Here is a 17,345-nt window from a genome sequence, read left to right as displayed (position 1 = left end):
GGGGTGATGCAGTTGGATCATATTGTTCAAACACCCTCTAACAAGGGCCTGATCTTGCTCCTGTTGCCTGCAGTGAGATCAAGGCTCATGAATTATACTGCAGATGCAACCATATTTTTTATTAGAATTCCAAAGTTCCTGGGCTTGGTCACTAGAGGGTACCGTTGCCCCAACCGCAAAGCAGGAGATGGCTTCAGTGCTTAGATATCCATTACTGCACAATAACTAGTGATTGTCCAAATGGATTTGCACAAGCTTGATCATTCCACGGTGTGAGAATTAAAGAAGCAGATGTTTGACCTACTTCGCCAATCTGTGGTAGACAAGTTCAGACTTAGTTTATATGTATCTGTAACACAGTGTTGCAGAATGTTATCAAAAGCTGCTAATTCTTCATTCACTAAAGCTGCTTTCTAGCTTCAAGAGTATGCTTTGTTCTACTTTTTATAAATATGCTAAGGAGCCTCATCACACATTAAGCACTTGATAACTTTGGAGCATAAAGTGTGTTCTACAGCACCTGCTCTTTTGAGACCTTGTTAAAGTATGAGCTGGCATATTCCCCCTCTCTCTCTATTTTTTTTTTTTTTTTAAAGCTAATATATTTTCCCCATTCTTAAATTCTTCAAATGTTTTTTCCTACCTTGCAAGTAAAACCCCTAGTGCCAAGACCTGAGCAGTTCTGCTCCAACATACTCATCAGGTTGCCTATCTTAGAGAGGGAAGGAAAAATAGAAGAGTAAATAGATTTCAGTTTCAAGCTTCTGAAGTTCACTTATAAACTGTGAAGGAAAATACAAAAGCAAGAATAAGAGGTTCAGTTCTTTGTTTATGAGCAAACCCCAGACTTCCAAGCTAACAGAGGAGAATGTGAAGCCATGGACTACTACTATACAAAAGGAATAGCCTGAAAAGAGGAAAAGTAACCGTCAGCTTCAAGCACATGAACTGATCTGAAAGTTACAACCATGTGGTGTCTGCTGGGAGGCACATGAGGCCTGTTGGATATAGGCATGCCCAGTTCCCAGTGAGTAGTTTTTCATGTTTCATTAATCACCATAACCACTAGTGAAAATCGCGCACCCCCTCTCTCTATTCTGGTAGTGCCAATAGAGGCCAAAGGTTGAATGGACCATGGAGTGGGAAGGACTCACATGCCTGGAAAGTAGATCCCTACAGGGCAGGAGTGGGGCACGTTTGCAGGACAGTGTGGGGAATCTGCACTGCAGCTTCTTTTGCTGTATTGTATCTGTCCTGCGTTTAAACACCGGGCTGTAGCCTTTCGCTAGGGCTAAGTTCATAGAAAAGTCAAAAGATTGTATGGTCAAAACAGAGTATTAAAACACAGCTATGGACGAAGAGCTCTTCTGACTGGGAGACAACAGTCTGAGTCAGAGGGAAACGGGCACACTCTGACCCTCACTCCCCCAAGTCGTAGGATGGTGAAAGAGAGCGGGGGAACAGGGGGTTGCAAGGAAAGAGATGGACAGGTGAATGCAGAAGGTTGCGTAAATCCTGGTTCTTCCAGGCGGTGGCGCTGCTGTTTCAGCACTCCCAAGTTCCTCCTCCCCTTGGCTCTGGCTGCTAGGAAATGACCTAAGAGGAAACCCGCAGGTTTGCAATGGAAAGAATCCGTCTGGTGGTAATCACTGACCCCAAAGAAGCTGAAAAGTAAGAGCAGCAGTTGAGAGTTGCCGCCTGATTGTGCCGGCTGGGGTCTCTCAGGGCGCTTTCCTGGTGGAGGGGCGAATGTACGAAGGATGCCTATCTTGCATTTGCATTCCATGCTTGAACTGCTGCCTTTCCTGCTTCTGCTGCTGCTGTTCTTGGCGCTGGGTTTTTTCCTGATCTATCTCCAAAAACCCGAACCTGAAAGCAAGAAGAATTAGGGGTAGGGGTGGTTCTTCTCTATGCAAAGAAGGCACCAAAGATGCGAGCGCTCGAGTCCTGAAAAAAACTCTCTGGCAGAGTGAAGAGAAAAGCCGGAGCAGGTTGGTGATATTTGCAAATCTGTCTGGGCTGGGCTGCTCAGAAACAAACTTTTGCTTCTTTTGGGTGGAGTAGCAATTATTTTTCAAGCCGGGACATTTCTCTACTGACTTTCTAGACTGCTGTCCTGCTTTTAAAGCAAACCAAACACCTGATTCCTTGATCCCGTTCTAGGCTTTTTCAGTAAATTTTTTGTTCGTTGTTTTTTCCTCATCCAGGGAGAGAGTTTGTAATTTTAATGGTGGCCATAATTTGAGGCAATTTTTCTGGAGTTTTTGAGGCCTAAAATCACTTTTTTCTCTTAACCAGCTAACCTAGATAGATAAATTCCTAAAAACAGGTTATAGGGCAGGCACTTCCATAATTGTTTTATGCTTGAAATTTACATTGATATCCTGATTTCCTCTGCTCCTGCTGACAAACAATGGGAAAGTGTTCCCCTGCTGTAAATTAATATATAGGTGGCTGTTTGGGTACCATGGTGATGGGGTTCCTTCTTAAAAGGTAAATGGATAGAGAGACACGCCCCTAAAATTGTGTTATGAAGTAAATCAACCCACATCAAGTTCTGGGTATTTAACCCCTTCTCTCAGGGTGGACCTTCAACCCCACCACCATTATCACCAGCCACACCCATACACATTATAGATAACCCAGTCCTGGCAAGGGGAAAATCTTGACTCCCTGTTCTATCTTTTATTCATGGCTCTCATTACCAAAGTATCAAAACGCCTCACAATTTTAATGTTTTTATCCTCAGCACCCCTATGAGGCAGGACAGTGCTATTATCCCCATTTTACAGTTGGGGAACTGAGGCACAGAGAGACTGTGACTTGCCTGAGGTCACACAGGGAGCCTGTAGTAGAGCAGGGAGTTGAACCCAGGTCTCCCAAGTCCCAGGCTAGCATCCAAACCACTGGGACTGTCCTTCCTCTCTTTTGTAGTGGTTTTAGTTGGAATCGGAGATTTTAATGTTGGGAGAACCCTGTTATGCTGCCCTACTGTTTTTCCTGCCCACATGTCAGGAGATGAGTCCCAAGATTTGGGGAGGGTATTTATAGTCAGTCACTTGAGTGAGGGAACCTCAATCCTGTTGCTCACTCTTACTGTTTGTATGGAGCCTTCTCTGAGCTCTAATGTGGGGAGGCTGGTATTGGACTGACAGGACATAGTTGGGAGTAGTGGAGGTGGGACTCCCACAGCAGTGTTATAAAATATGCCAAGGAACCAGCAGCAAACTGAGTTGCTTGGGACAGTTTCAAATGTACCAAGTCCTGTGTTTTATCCTGCTCCTCGCCAGCAGCCATGTAATGACTCTTCTGTGGTGAGTAAAGGCTCTTCAAGGACAGATGAAACATGTTACTGGTGGGATCACTTGTTATCATCTTAAATTGAGTTATTTTCTCCTTGGCTTCTGAGGATCTCTGATCCAGGCCTGGGAAGCTCAGTGTTTGGGTGTGGAAGGTAGGCAGGAGCTCATCCCCCCCACTTCTCTGTGGCAGTATTAAACCTATGAAGGTGCATTGTGCAGAGTGATGTGCTTCTAGCCATGGCAGCAGCCCACATGCTGGGGTTGGTAAGTGGCTTCGCTCTGCACTCAGCTGGCAGCTCATCCCCATTTGGAGGGGTGAGACCCTCCTATTCTCCAGAAACCTGAACAGGCTCAGATGAAGCTGAGTGCTTGCACAGTTAGTAAGAATGCTGGGCCTTCTCTCCAGCCAACCCACTTGACTTCTGGGTGCTCTCACCACACATCCTCTGAAACACTCTCATCCTCTTCTTTCTGGAGAATGAGCAGTAACTGTGCTCTGGCCCAGATGTCTGTGGTAGGAGACAGAGGGAGAGAGGACCAAGAGAGGAGAAATGTGACTGAGTCTTTAGAGGATTTAATAAAAGAAGGGAAGTCTCAAGCTGTGGCCTGAAATTCCTGAGAGGCCAATGGGGGTCACAGGCGCTGGCTTCTAATTTTCCCTGGGGGTGCTCAACCCCTGCTCAGCCTCAGACCCTGCCCTTCTCCCAAACCCCCACCCTGTGTCTTCCTGCCCCCAATCTGGCCCCACCTATTCCCACCCCCACTCCACCTCACCTATTCCCTGCCCCATTCTGCCCCTTCCCCCAAGCGCACCCCATCCCCGCTCCCCCTTCCTCCCAGCATGTCCTGCATGCTACTGAACAGCTGTTCTGCAGCATGCAGGAGGCACCGGGAGGGAGGGGGAGCAGTTGATCGGCGGGGGGAAGCTTGGCTGGCGGTGGGTGCAAAGCACCCGCTAATTTTTTTCCATGGGTGCTCCAGCCTTAGAGCATCCACGGAGTCAGCACCTATGATGGGGATGTTTGGTTGTCAATCAATAGAAGCTCCATTCTTCATATCCACAGTGTAGGTGTCTGCCCCAGCCCCTGTGTTCTGTTCCTGCCCATCTGCGTTGCACAAGGAACTGGAGTCATGCTGTGTGGCTGGCCACTACTGAACTGACTGCCAAATGCTGAAGTTAACAAGCGGGAGGGGTATTGGGACCAGGTGGCAGATACTTGAATGCAGTCATAGATTTTAAGGCCAGAGGGGACCATTATGATCAGTGGGTCTCCATTATGACCCCTTTCATATCACAAGCCTCTGAGTGCGACCCCCCCCCAATAAATTAAACACACTTTTTAATATATTTAACACCATTATAAATGCTGGAGGCGAGTGGGGTTTGGGGTGGAGGTTGGCAGCTCGCGACCCCACCATGTAATGACCTCATGACCCCCTGAGGGGTCCCGACCCCCAGTTTGAGAACCCCTGATCTAGTCTGAGCCCCTGCGTAGCCAGAGGCCAGACACACTCACCCACTGATTCCTGCATAGAGCCCATATGTCAGAGGTTTTCATGTTGGGGGGCGCCTGGAGGAACGTTCGGGGGTGCTAGCGATGATGCCAAGTGCCTCAGGCTTTGGCTGTGGGTGGCGGGGCTTGGGGAGAGAGTGCCACCTCCACCCCCTGACTTACCTTAGTGGGCCACCCAGCCTATGAGTCAGTGTCAACACCTCCGTGCCCAGCAATGGCTATGCCCCAAAAGACCATTGCACACACTTTCCTCTACCCTGAAAATCTGAGGGGGGGAGGTTCAGGTATTGGGGAGTGCAACCAAAAATTGTAACTCAAATTGGGGGCTCAGCTCAAAAAGTTTGACAACCGGTGCCATATGTTGTGGCTGAGCTAGGCAATCTTGTTTTTAGAAAGATGCCCAATCTTGATTTAAAGACTTGGGTGTTGTATTCCCTGCTCCCCTTTGCTCCGTGATCTTCACTGCACTGAGAGTCATTGATGCTGCAGTGTCCCTTGGAATAGAGACATGATGGGACTCAGGAGTAGTGAACGCAACTGGGATTTGTTGTTTATTACGCTGAGCATTCATGGCTGGTCTTCACAGGCCCTTTTCTCCCCAAACATCACACCAGTGCTAACACAGTGGGATCATTTGATAGACACAGCACTGGCATTTTTACTATCAGGCCATCTGCATTTGCTTTGAGCAGGGTTAGTTGATGCAGTGGTAAAAAGGCCAGCAGCTATGGGCTCTCTACACTAAGGCGACCACTGACCGGGAGCTGTTTGTGTGTTAGCAATGGTGGGATGCTTCAGGGGAAAAAGGCTAGGGGAGAACCAGATCCTGTAGCCTCCTAGCGCTCTAGCTTGCAGCCTAAGGTGGAGGTGCTGCACAGTGTTACCATGCAGGGTGTGTCAAAATGCCAGGCTGGACTCTGCAATCGGAAAGTGGACTACCACTACTGCTTACCCTACCAGCCATTCATGAAGCTCTGCCTGATGGAATGACATCACATCCTCATTAGGAAAGAGAAGTTTAATCAAGAATGCACACAGAGCTCTGTGTGAGTCATCATCATTGCTGAATCTCAACATCTGTGTCTGCTCTCTGTGAGAGATGGCTGCCAAGCTAGGCAAAGTATTCTACATTTTCGAGTTCTTCTTTTTCAGTGTAGATCTTCCTTGCTGGGTCTGATGATTGACCAGGGACTGGCTGGTGGAGAACTTTTGTTTTGCTGATGTTTAGAGTTAGTCCTAGGCTTTTGTAAGCTTCAGAGAAGCAATTTAGGGCTGTTTGTAGATCCTCCTTTGAGTGTGCAACTACAGCACAATCATGTGCGTACTGAAGTTCGGTTATTGTTGACGATATTACTTTAGTTCTGGCATGCAGACGATTTAGTTGAAAATACACACAGAGATCTGAGTAAGTACGTGGTATAAAACCAAGGAGGAGTTTACCTGGAAGAGACACCTTGTGGACAGGGAGCAAGAGATTGTAACTTGTGTGAATTTCCGTAACCAGAGAATGTTTGCTAATTAAACATTGCTGTAAAACCAAAAGGGACCTCCCATCTCCTTATAAATGCATTAGGGGGTATAAACTATATCTAAACCCAAGTCTCTAGGCAGACAACATGTTTGACTACAGGAGAGTGTTCTGCTGTCCGGAATATAGTCAGACACAGAGCTGTGAGAGAGCTAGAAGGTCTCTGCTGTGTTTGAAAACAGGAAACTTGCAATGACTGGGTCTGATTCTGTGCTGTGCTTCGGGTACAGCCGAGCGGGGAGCAAAGGTGGCTTTACCCCACCTTTGCACTTTCCAGTTTCTGGGCTGCTCCAGGAACCAAAATGACGCTTGTGTCAGTTAGAGCATTGAGGGTTGCTCTAACTTACAGCAGCCTGTCCCAAGCTGCTTTTGGGCTGCAGGGATATACCCTCTTACTTCTGGCACACCTCTTATATAGGCCTTCATCTCGCTAATCCCTGATATCTGCTTCCTGGGCAGTTTGCACAGTGACTGTGGAATTCTGATGAGCTGGCAGAACCCATTGAATGCTCCACTTGGACATTTGCCCTCCCAGTGTTTGTGACACAGGCCACTGCAGCCCTGCAGTAAACATTTGGTGCCGCACCGACCAGTGGCTGGTCTCACATTAGGTAAGACTGGATGCGTATGTGAAATGACTACTCCCCCAAAATAACTAAGCAGAGGAAAACCCAGGAGTTTCTAGGATCATTTCGTACAAGGGAGAATAATGCGAGCTCTAAAGGAGACTAGAGACTTAATAATGTTGTTGGCTGTAGAATTTGCTCGCTATCTCTGTTTGCCACAGTGAGCAAGATTCATCTCTGGCGCAGTCCCTCTGAAGTCGATGGTACTGTGTGAAAGCAGCTCTGCTATTAACTGACAGTGCAGGAGGGAGGTGGACTGGATGATCATCCGTATGTTTTGAATCTTTCCTATGTCTTTGAGCAAAATCAGCTGAATTGTGGGTTCAAAGCCACATGCGAGCAAATGAATCAGCAGATCCATTCCGTGCTCTTGTGTGCATTTCCCTGTGACAGGCTCAGGCTGTTACTCCCTTTAAAATAACATATTTTTGTTGCCTCTGGGTGGGCTGTTTGTTTTTGAAGTTGCAGCTCAACAGTTTAAACAGGTTATTATATCAGAAAATATATGGTCTACCGAAGAGAGCCCACTGGCCCAAAACCCCTTGTTAAAGTGTGGCAGACGGAAGGGATTATAAAAAATAGTAGTGATGGTTTCCCAGGATTTGGGGGGTGCAGTTTGAAAAAATCTTACAACCCCAAAATAACTGAGTGCTCTTTACATTAGTGAATTGGTTAAACTATACAGTACTCCAGCGTTTCCCCAAATGACAACAAAAACACCCACACTTACCCTCACCCATCTCCCTGCCTAACTAAGCCGTGTTTGATCTCTTCTTCAGGGTTTGCCACTAACAGCCACTTCCCTAACTGCGCTGTCGGAGCAGGCCAGACATGGGAGACACGGGCAAAGAAGAGTATAAGATACAGTCGTTCGACACCGAGACGCAGCAGTTACTGAAAACTGCTCTCAAAGGTCAGCAAGCACCTGTCTTTCCAGCCCCCATGCCATGGCTTCCATGCCCAGGCTGGCTGGCAGATCATTCCTGAACAACCAGATGCCATTTTGTCTTGTTAACACTGATGGCTCCGAATAGGAGAGCTATGTCAGAAATGCCACTAGGCTGCTGCTTGGCCCCCAAGGCCTTTTCCCCACCATGGGTGAGCTAGTGCTGGAACACGCAATCTCTACTCCCTGCCACCTCCTCCCTGAGATTTAAGGCACAGTTGTCTGAGTTCAATTCCAGATTCTGGAGGGGCGTGTCCTCTAGTGGTTATAATCTTTCTGCTCCTGTGCCCTCAAACTGTCTCTGTTCCCATCCACCAGCCATCCCTCTATTCATTCTCCCCCACTCCCAGATTCTGCTCTCCCACCCTACTCCTACCCCAGCCTCTGCTCCTGCCCAGTCCTCCCGTCTGCTGTCTGTCTCCCCCATGCTCCGAGTCATCCCTAGCTACTTCCCCATCCCCTTCAGCAAATAATCAACATCCTCCAATCCCAGATTCTGCACTCCCACTCCTCCTCCTGCCCCAATTCCCTTTGCTCCTATCCAACCCCCCTACCTTGCCTTCTGCCCCCTCCACCTTTGTGCCTATATATTCTCCCATTCTCCTCCCCTGCCCTCTGTACATCTCTCACCCTCTGGCAACTGCTCCCCTTCTGCTTCTCCCCACCTCTTGCTCCTGCAATCTCCCTTCTTCCCCCTGCCACCCCATTCCTCGCTCCTTTGCATTGCAGTCAGGGTGCTTCCTCCTTCTCCTGGGCCCACCAGCAGGGGGAGCATTGAGAGCACAAGGGAGAGTGTCTCACTGCTCTTAGGTTTCAGAGGGGTAGCCATGTTAGTTTGTCTCAGCAAAAACAACGAGGAGTCCTTGTGGCACCTTAGAGACTAACAAATGTATTTGGGTTATGCCCAAATAAATTTGTTAGTCTCTAAGGTGCCACAAGGGCTCCTAGTTGTTTTTTCCCTGCTCTCAGTTCTTGTGCCTGCTGCCATGGTGGCCTCTGACAGCCAGGAGAAGCAGTTGCAAGGAGAGTCCTGACCAGTCCCTGCAGACCTAGGTTGAAGCATGCTCAGTGCAGCCAGAATTGGCAGAGAATTTCTCCACACGTTTCTAATGAGCACAGAATCATAGAACTGTAGGGCTTGAAGGACCTCAAGAGGTCATCTAGTCCAGTCCCCAGTGCTCAGGACCAAGTAAACCTAGATATTCCCAACAGGTGTTTGTCCAGCCTGTTCTTAAAAACTTCCAGTGATAGGGATTCCACAACCACCCTATTCCAGTACTTAACTATCATTATAGTTAGAAAGTTATTCCTAATAGCTAACCTAAATCTCCTTTGCTACAGATTAAGCCAATTACTTCTTGTCCTATCTTCACTGGACATGGAGAACAATTGATCACCGTTTTCTTTGTAAAGCAGCCCTTTATATATTTGAAGACTGTTAGCAGGTCTTCCATTAGTCGTCTTTTCTCAAAACTAAACAAGCCCAGTTTTTTTAACCTTTCCTCAGAGGTCGGATTTTCTAAACCTTCTACCAGTTTTGTAGCTGTCCTCTGGACTTTCTCCAATTTGTCCACATCTTTCTTAGAGTGTGGAAACCAGAACTGGACACAGCACTCCAGCTAAGGCCTCACCAGTGCCGAGTAGAGCGAGACAGTTGCTTCCTGTGTCTTACGTATGATACCGCTTTTAATACAGCCCAGAATATTAGCCTTTTTTGCAGCTGCACCACATTGTTGACTCTCAGTCAATTTGTGATGCATTATAACCCCCAGGTCCTTTTCTGCAGTATTCTTGCCTAGCCAGTTATTCCCTGTGTCATAGTTGTGCATTTGATTTTTCCTTCATAAATGTGTAGCTTTGCCCTTGTCTTTACTGAATTTCATCTTGTTGATTTCCGAACCAATTCTCTAATTTGTCAAGATCGTTTTGAATTCTTATCCTGTCTTCCAAAGTGCTATCAACCCCACTCATCTTGGTGTTATCCACAAATGTAATTTATAAGCATACTCTCCACTCCATTATCCAAGTCATTCATTAAAATGTTGATTAGTCCTGGACTGACCCCTGCAGTATTACATCCCCACAGTTTAGCAGCAAACCATTGATAACTACTGTTTGGCTATGGTCCTTCTACCAATTTTGCACCCATTTTATAATAATTTTAAGCTAGACCACATTTCCCTCGTTTGCTTTTGAGAATGTCATGTGGGACTGTGAACAAACGGAACATGTGTAAACTGAAGGGTTTTTTGTAGCTTGTAAGTTGGCCAAATTTGGGTGGAATGTCACTCCCCAGCACCAGGACCACCCCTCTTGCCAAATGTGTGAGTCTGTGCCTCAAAGCGTGGAGACCCTATACTACAGCATCTCAACTAAACAGTTGTAGGAAATTTTTTAACATGAGTAAACAACATGTTTCCCCCTAATTTCATTCTTAGAAACAGCTGAACCATTTTAGCTGAAATATTTCAAAAACTTCAGCCTGAGGCAGGCATCCAACATAGAAAATTTCATGTCAAACAGTTTGTTTGGCAACGCTAGCAGCTGAAAACCAGGTCTTATAATGGAAAGTGTAGGGCAGTGGTCACCAACCGGTCAATCGTGATCGACTGGTCGATCCTAGAGGATCTCCCAGTCAATCGCAATCTCCAGTGGTGCAGCAGGGCTGCCACTAAAGCAGGCTCCCTGCCTGCCCCAGCCCCACGCCGCTCCCGGAAATGGCCAGCGCAGCCCTGGGGGGAAGCGGGGACAGGGGTCTCCCTCTGCATGCTGCCCCTCTCTGCAAGCATCGCCCCCGCAGCTCCCATTGGCCAGGAACAGGGAGCTGTGGCCAATGGGAGCTGCGGGGGTGATGCTTGCAGAGAGGGGCAGCACGGAGAGCCACGTGCCCCACCCCAGGAGCTTCAGGGGAATGTTGGCCCCTTCCGGGGGCGGCATGGGGCCAGAGTAGGCAGGGAGTCTGCCTTAGCGGCAGCCATGCTGCACCGCAGACCAGGAGCCGCCGGAGGTAAGTGCTGCCCGGCGGAAGGCCACACTCCAACCTCCAGCCGCTCTGAGCCTCCTCTTGGAGCCAGGACCCCATACCCCCTCCTGCACCCTGAACCCCTTCCCAGAGCCAGAACCCAAAAACCCCTTCCTGCACCCCAAGCCCCAGCCCTGACCCCCCTCTGAGCCAGCACCCCGTACCCCCTCCTGTACCCATGCCCCAGCCCTGACCCCCTCACAGAGGCAGCACCCTGTACCTCCTCCTGCACCCCAACAATCTGCCCCAGCCTGGAGCCCCCTCCTGCACCCAAACTCCCTCCCAGAGCCCACACCCCCTCTTGCACCCCAACACTCTGCCCCAGCCCAGAGCCCGCTCCTGCACCTAAACTCCCTCCTAGAGCTTGTATCCCTCACCCCTCCTGCACCTGCCCCAGGCTCAGCCCACAGCCCCCTCCCACACTGCAAACCCCCCAGCCCAGAGCCCACTCCCCAACCCCAACCCCAGCCCAGTGAAAGTGAGTGAGGGTGGGGGAGAGCAAGCGACGGATTGGGGGAATGGGATGAGTGGGACGGGGCTTTGGGAAAGGGGTGGGGCCTCGGGGAAGGGGCGGGGAAGATCCTGAGTTGCCCTTAAATTCAAAAATGATCTTGGGCGTAAAAAGGTTGGAGACCACTGGTGTAGGGCAACTTTAACTATAGGCAGCGCTAAGGGTGCTGCCTACAATAACTGTAGAATGTGTTATGTATATACATACTACTGCTCCCAGCTGGGTGGAATTAGAACTGGTCATTTGTGTTTTAGGCTCTATGCCACTAACAAATTCTCCTGTAGGTCAAGTGGCTAGGGCTTCTGCTTTTGACCAGAAGGATCTTAATTCTGTGTCCATTGTCACCATGTAGTCTCAGGTGTCACTGTGCTGCACCATCAGGGCCAACTGTGAAGTTCCATTGTGGCTTCCAATTATAGGCGTTAACTCTTGCAGCCTCCTGTGAATTGGAGCAGTATAGAATCATAGAAATGTAGGACAGGACATTGTCCCTGTTTTTCAGGTGTGGAAATTTAGGCACGAAGAGGGTAAGTGACTTGCCCAAGGTCTCACAGAGAGTTGGTGGCAGAAGCAGGAATAAAGTGCAAATGTCCTTACTCTTGTACCCTTGCTCCGGTCACTCCTCAGCCTGTAACCAGCATCCTCCCCTCATCAGGGGCTTAACAGACACTGCCATATTCATTTGTCTTTCATGCTTTTTAAGCATTTTTTTCCCCTTCTGGAAGTTTGGTGTCCTAGGGAAAAGCCCAGGTAGGAGGGGTTGGGGTTGGAGGCCTCATAGGGAAAAGCCAGCCCGGCTTCTCAGCTATAGCATCTGTATTCAAAGCATAATGAAAATTTGCCTATTCAGCTCAAATTTAAACTAGCCCACTACTCTCACTCTTTTCCCCTTTCTCCTCCCCTTGTGATGACTGTCCCTCTGCCAAAAAATGCTAAGCACCCTCTGAAGATGCCAACCCTGATGCAGTCTGTAGGGGGGCTACAGCAGCTGAGTTAATTGCCTCTGGTCCCTGCCAGCCTGGGAGTGAGCCTGAGTTCTTACAGCATGGTAGCACAACACACTGCCATGTGCACCTTAGCTGCTTTGCTGGTGGTCTGAAGCACGAGCAGGGAGGGTGTGAAGTGGGGAATCTGTGCAGTGTTTGGAAGTGAGTGTGCTGTGCTGACCGTATCATCTCTTTCCCTGCAGACCCCAGCAGTGTAGACCTGGAGAAAGTGGCTAATATAATCGTGGATCAGTCCCTCAAAGACTCTGTGTTCAGTAAGGAGGCTGGGCGCATTTGCTACACCATCATCCAGGTGAGAGGATGTCAGCATGCTGACAGCAAATCCGTAGTGAGTCACACAGCCTGCCCTTCCGGATCACAGCTAGTGCTAGTGGGTACCCTGGCATCTCAGCTGGGCCTGCCTCAGTCCTATAGCATTTACAGAGAACTTTTAATCTGCAAAGCACTTTACTAGCACTACTGAGCCTTCCAATGCCACCCTCTAGAGGAGTATCATCTCCTTTTCAAAGAAAGGGGAAATTCAGGCACACCAAAGGAAAGACTTGCAAAAGGTCATGCAGGGAATACAACCCAGCACCTCCTTTCTCCCAGTCCTGCATTCTGATCACCAGACCAGCTGCTCTCTGTCTTTGTAAATGTTTTAATGGAGGCTACCACCACGTGCCCCATCTGCCACAGATATGCAGAAATCCAAACCTGCCCCCGTCTGTGAGTTCCAGTTCAGCCTGAGAAACTGCAGAGGGTTCCCTAATCTTGGAGGCAGTGCCCTTCATGGCAGAGGAACTTATCCAGCATATATAAATGGTTTATTTCCATAAGATCAGGAGTGAGGCTGGCCTATGGAATTCTGCATGCTGGGAGGAGATTCTCTAGCTCCAGTGAAGCAGTGAAATAGAGGATGAGAATGGGAAGGGATGTGCAGGCCATGACAGTAGCCTCAACTCCGCTTGCAGTTAGACTCCCACCAGTTATCTCTCTCTGTGCAACAATGGGAGTCTGATAATGAGTGATATGTAAAGACACTAGTAATGTGGGTACCCACATTGTCTCTCCCCCCCCCCCGCCTTTCTTCACTGTTCTGGGGTCCTAGGCAGAGAGCAAGCAGGTGGGCCAGAGCATTTTCCGACGGAGTCTGCTTAACCGACTGCAACAGGAGTATAAGGACCGGGAAGAGCTGCGAGCCCGTTCACCCCAGGCATGGATCTGTTACGTCACCTTCATCTGTAACATCTTTGACTACCTGAGGGTAAGGTGCCTATGCAGAGGACATCCCTATCTGCTGCCTTATGGCTAAAGAGGATCTGAACCAAACCCCTCCAGAGTTAGCGGCCAGAGTTTGGAACCTGGAGTGAATTCTGAATTTTGTGGCTAAACCCAAAAATCTTGATTCTGAACCCCTTACTCTTTGTGTGGACTGGGGATCTGCATTCAAACATTACAGTTCAGGCTCTTCACTATTGTTATGTTGCCCTCTGCATATTGGAGACCATTGCTTGCTGTTCCCCTTATCAATAAAGTAGGGGATGAAGGAAGAGTTGTCGGTATGTAGAGCTGAGCAAATAATTCTTAACAAACAAACTTTGAACAAATTTAGCATCCCTCACAGCTCCTGGAACAGGTGCGCACACCTTTATTCGTTGCTTGGCACACACTTTTTGGAGTTCTTTGCTCCAACTGATCTCTAAATTCAAGTCTCGTTGCTTAATTGCAATTGGTTGGGGAAGTTCCATGGTATTATTTCTTGTTCCCTGACTGGACAAGTGCTAAAGCCCTCCCAGCATGCATACTGAAATTAGTTTTCTGGGAGCTTTGTGCTCATAGAACTCATGGGCTCAGATACTGGTAGGCAGTGAAGGCGAAAGGACTGTGAACACATTTGAAATGTGGGAAAAAAGCATGGGTATAGCGAATTCATTTTAAAATATAACCAAATATTTTTGGAAAATGTGTATTTTTGCATCACTGTCCCATCTCTGTTGGTACCTTTGCCCCATGCAAAGATCCCTGGTCCTCTGGCTAAGAGAGACGTGTCTATATGGTCTCTTAGGCAAATCCTGCTAACAGGAGCTCTGAGCCAGAGTGACACTGTGACCGGTTTCCAGGGGAGCAGTTCCCCTCCCATTTGACAACAGTGAAGGAACAATTCTTTAAAAATAAAACTCTTCCTCCTCTACCCATGAGCTGATATGTGCATCCGTCCCATTAACAGGTGAACAACATGCCCATGATGGCACTGGTGAACCCAGTTTATGAATGCCTGTTCCGACTGGCACAACCTGATAGCCTGAAGAAGGAGGAGGAGGTGAGCGCTGGTGGGACGCTAACACGCAAGGAGAGTTTGTACAGCCAAGTGACTGGCAAAAATACTGTCCTGTAAGGGCTGCTCAGAAAGGTTTGAACTGATGTCTGCACCAAAAGGGAGGCATAAAGCCAAACAGAACTTATTTTTCCCTTGTACCTATTGTAAGTGGGGTGGGGGCAGGGAACAAGGGAGGCTTGTAAGGTGGGACGTTCTCTGCAGCCCCAGAATGGAGGAATTATGGAGGTGCTGGTGCGTCCATAATTATGTTGCAACCAAGGTTCCATTCTCCTCCCCCATTCCAAACATTTTTAGTTCAAGCTCCAGATCTGACTGTGGCTGATGTAGCTGTGCAGTGATCAGAGCCTCTGAATGCCAAAAGCACTGAAACAACCAAAGGACTGTTATAAAGTTCATAAGCCACTGGACATGAATTTTGCTTTTGCTTTGATGTTCTCCCTGGCATCCTACCACAACATACCCTTCAAGCACTCAGCCTTACCAGCATCCTGCTCATAGCACAGGTGCTGCTGTTCCTTGTTAGTTGTTAGAGCAACCACCATATGGTCAAAAGAATCCAAATCACCCTGGAAACAGAGCATGGTTCAGACAGTTCTGTCTGTTCTGTTCAGGTGCTTACACTGCACCCATTGAAGGAGCTCTGAGGAAATGTTGATCTAGCTTTTGCCACCTGCTGGGACCCTCAGTATGAGTTGATGCAGGTCTAATGGTGTGAATTGCTGCCAGCATGTTTCTTCAGTAATTTCATTTGTGAAGCTGTGGGATCTCATGGAGACACCTCTTTCTGAGAGAGAGCCCCCTCCAAGCAGCTATCAACATTCAGGTTCCTAGTCACTACCAGAGATTGATGGCAACAAAGAGTAGATGTAGCAGAAATACAGGGGAACAGGGTGGGGAGAACCAGCCTGGATTAATTTAGAGGTGCTGGGGCAGGAGCTCTATTTAGAAACATCATAGACCCACACTCCATCTTAAGGTGACCTTTTCCTTTCCTCTTTTAAGGTGGACTGTCTGGTGCTGCAGTTGCACCGCATTGGTGAACAGCTGGAGAAGATGAACTCCCAGCCAATGGATGAGCTCTTCTCCCTTCTCCGAGATGGTTTTCTCCTGGAGGAGGGGCTCAGCTCGCTCTCTCAGCTCCTGTTGCTGGAGATCATAGAGTTCCGGGCTGCAGACTGGAAGATGACAGATGCGGCTCAAAAATACTATTACAGTGAAGTCACAGATTAAACCTTCCACAGCCAGAACTCTCACCCAGGGGCTCAAATAGTTTCACCCTGGCACTTTCACGAGCAAACGTCACAAATATGTTTCAGATATTTTTAAGTTAACATTTTTTCTAATGCTTTTTCTAAATAGGATTTATATTGTTTACTCCCAATAGACCCTTTGTACTGTGTCTGCTGGACTGCACCAGGGGACAGTTTGATTTGGGGGCAAGGGCAGTTTTAACCTAGCCAGAGCTTCCACTCTCTTTATTTATGGCCCATGTTAATTAATGCCTCTCAAACCATTTTACAGTAGCTGTCAGGAAAGCACAGCCAATAGTTTATACTGAGGTCAGCTCTTGTGTGCCAAGTCTGTCAGCCACCAACCGAGTTAAGACAAGTGGAAGGAAAAGCTTTCGCAGCTTATTTGGAAAACTCCCCTCTTTGCTGCTTATGCCACATGGAATCTGAGCCCATAACACACAAACCAAGTTTTAAAACCAGTCCTCCAGGATGAGTCTCACCTTGTTCCCAGTGAAATCAATGGCCTTTTACATGGGCAATCAATTATTATTTCTCCCAACCCTGCCCTCTGGTAGGCTGGGTGCCTATGGAAAGCAGAAGCAACACCTGCTCCTGGAGGAAGGAGACACCACCCAGTGTACATCATAGCAGCAATTTCCTTGAGCACATGTAGCTAGAAACTGTTTTTATGAGTTTTATATAGTAACCACTATGGAATTTTTTTTCTAAAAAGCAATGTAATGAACTTCAATATTGTACATCCCTGTTGACAAAAGGGACAGGTAAAGGGGAAATAATGTGTTCTATTGAGGTTTTTTCTAATAAAAGTTTTACACTAATGAACACCATGTTTTCTCTCTCCACAGAGCTCTTGCTTTGTAACATTTCTAGGGAGTTAGACTACTATGGAGGTAGCTACAAACAGGGCATGAAGATCTCTTCGGTAAGTTTGCCATGTGTTAGTTTTCCTCTAGTACAGAGTGGCAGAGTTGCTTGTGAGCACAAAATTAGATTTTTAAATCAAAACAGAGGCCAAAGTTTGTGGTACTGAATTCTTCCCCATCCTCCTCCTCAAACTAATTGGTCTTTCCTTTGCAGTGAGCAAAAGTGCTCTGTGCTTTCTAGCAAAGCACAACAGGTACAGAAGTGCTAGCAGCTCTTTTACAGGACAAGAGAAAGATTTCAACTCTGTCTAGCAGAGTGTAGGTGGGAAGGCATCTCCTAGAGAATAACCCTTCCTTTGGCTGACCCGCTGGAGGGCTGAGAAATATTGCTGCTCTGGTAGAGTGATGGGCATCAGTACAAAACCCTAAGGCAAACAGCCACCACTAGAATAT

The 17,345-nt window shown here is 48.0% G+C and overlaps 1 protein-coding gene and 1 long non-coding RNA gene across 8 annotated transcripts; one reads left to right on the top strand and one right to left on the bottom strand.

The window, feature by feature from the left end:
* Nucleotides 1–81: 81 nt before the first annotated feature.
* MIF4GD (MIF4G domain containing) lies at nt 82–16,856 on the top strand. 7 transcript variants are annotated; one of them, XM_043528569.1, is made up of 8 exons: nt 1,857–1,991; nt 6,804–6,955; nt 7,132–7,240; nt 7,750–7,883; nt 12,639–12,748; nt 13,547–13,702; nt 14,666–14,758; nt 15,779–16,856. In XM_043528569.1, the coding sequence occupies exons 4-8, from the start codon at nt 7,802–7,804 to the stop codon at nt 16,004–16,006; spliced, it is 669 nt and encodes a 222-aa protein (XP_043384504.1). In that variant the 5' UTR covers nt 1,857–1,991; nt 6,804–6,955; nt 7,132–7,240; nt 7,750–7,801; the 3' UTR covers nt 16,007–16,856. The 7 variants fall into 7 exon arrangements, with proteins under 7 accessions (XP_007072625.1, XP_043384507.1, XP_043384505.1 ...); XM_027834746.3 differs by lacking the exon at nt 7,132–7,240; XM_007072563.4 differs by lacking the exons at nt 1,857–1,991; nt 6,804–6,955; nt 7,132–7,240 and adding an exon at nt 82–1,671.
* Nucleotides 813–3,821, bottom strand: LOC122462937. The gene is made up of 2 exons (XR_006285834.1): nt 3,739–3,821; nt 813–1,869 (listed from the first exon to the last, which is right to left on the bottom strand). It is a non-coding gene; the product is annotated as an uncharacterized LOC122462937 (long non-coding RNA).
* Nucleotides 16,857–17,345: the final 489 nt, after the last annotated feature.

The sequence above is a fragment of the Chelonia mydas genome, chromosome 14 (genome assembly GCF_015237465.2).
Source record: "Chelonia mydas isolate rCheMyd1 chromosome 14, rCheMyd1.pri.v2, whole genome shotgun sequence".
Taxonomy (NCBI): Eukaryota; Metazoa; Chordata; order Testudines; family Cheloniidae; genus Chelonia; species Chelonia mydas.
Note: the sequence above shows the minus strand (reverse complement) of the source record. Positions and strands in the feature narration are given on the sequence as shown.

Excerpts from the sequence above, each read along its gene's own strand:
- MIF4GD (XM_007072563.4), top strand. The coding sequence starts at position 7,802 with ATGGGAGACACGGGCAAAGAAGAGTATAAGATACAGTCGTTCGACACC. Across the intron at positions 12,749-13,546 it reads TTTGCTACACCATCATCCAG|GCAGAGAGCAAGCAGGTGGG; the intron begins GTGAGAGGATGT and ends CTGGGGTCCTAG. Across the intron at positions 13,703-14,665 it reads ACATCTTTGACTACCTGAGG|GTGAACAACATGCCCATGAT; the intron begins GTAAGGTGCCTA and ends TCCCATTAACAG.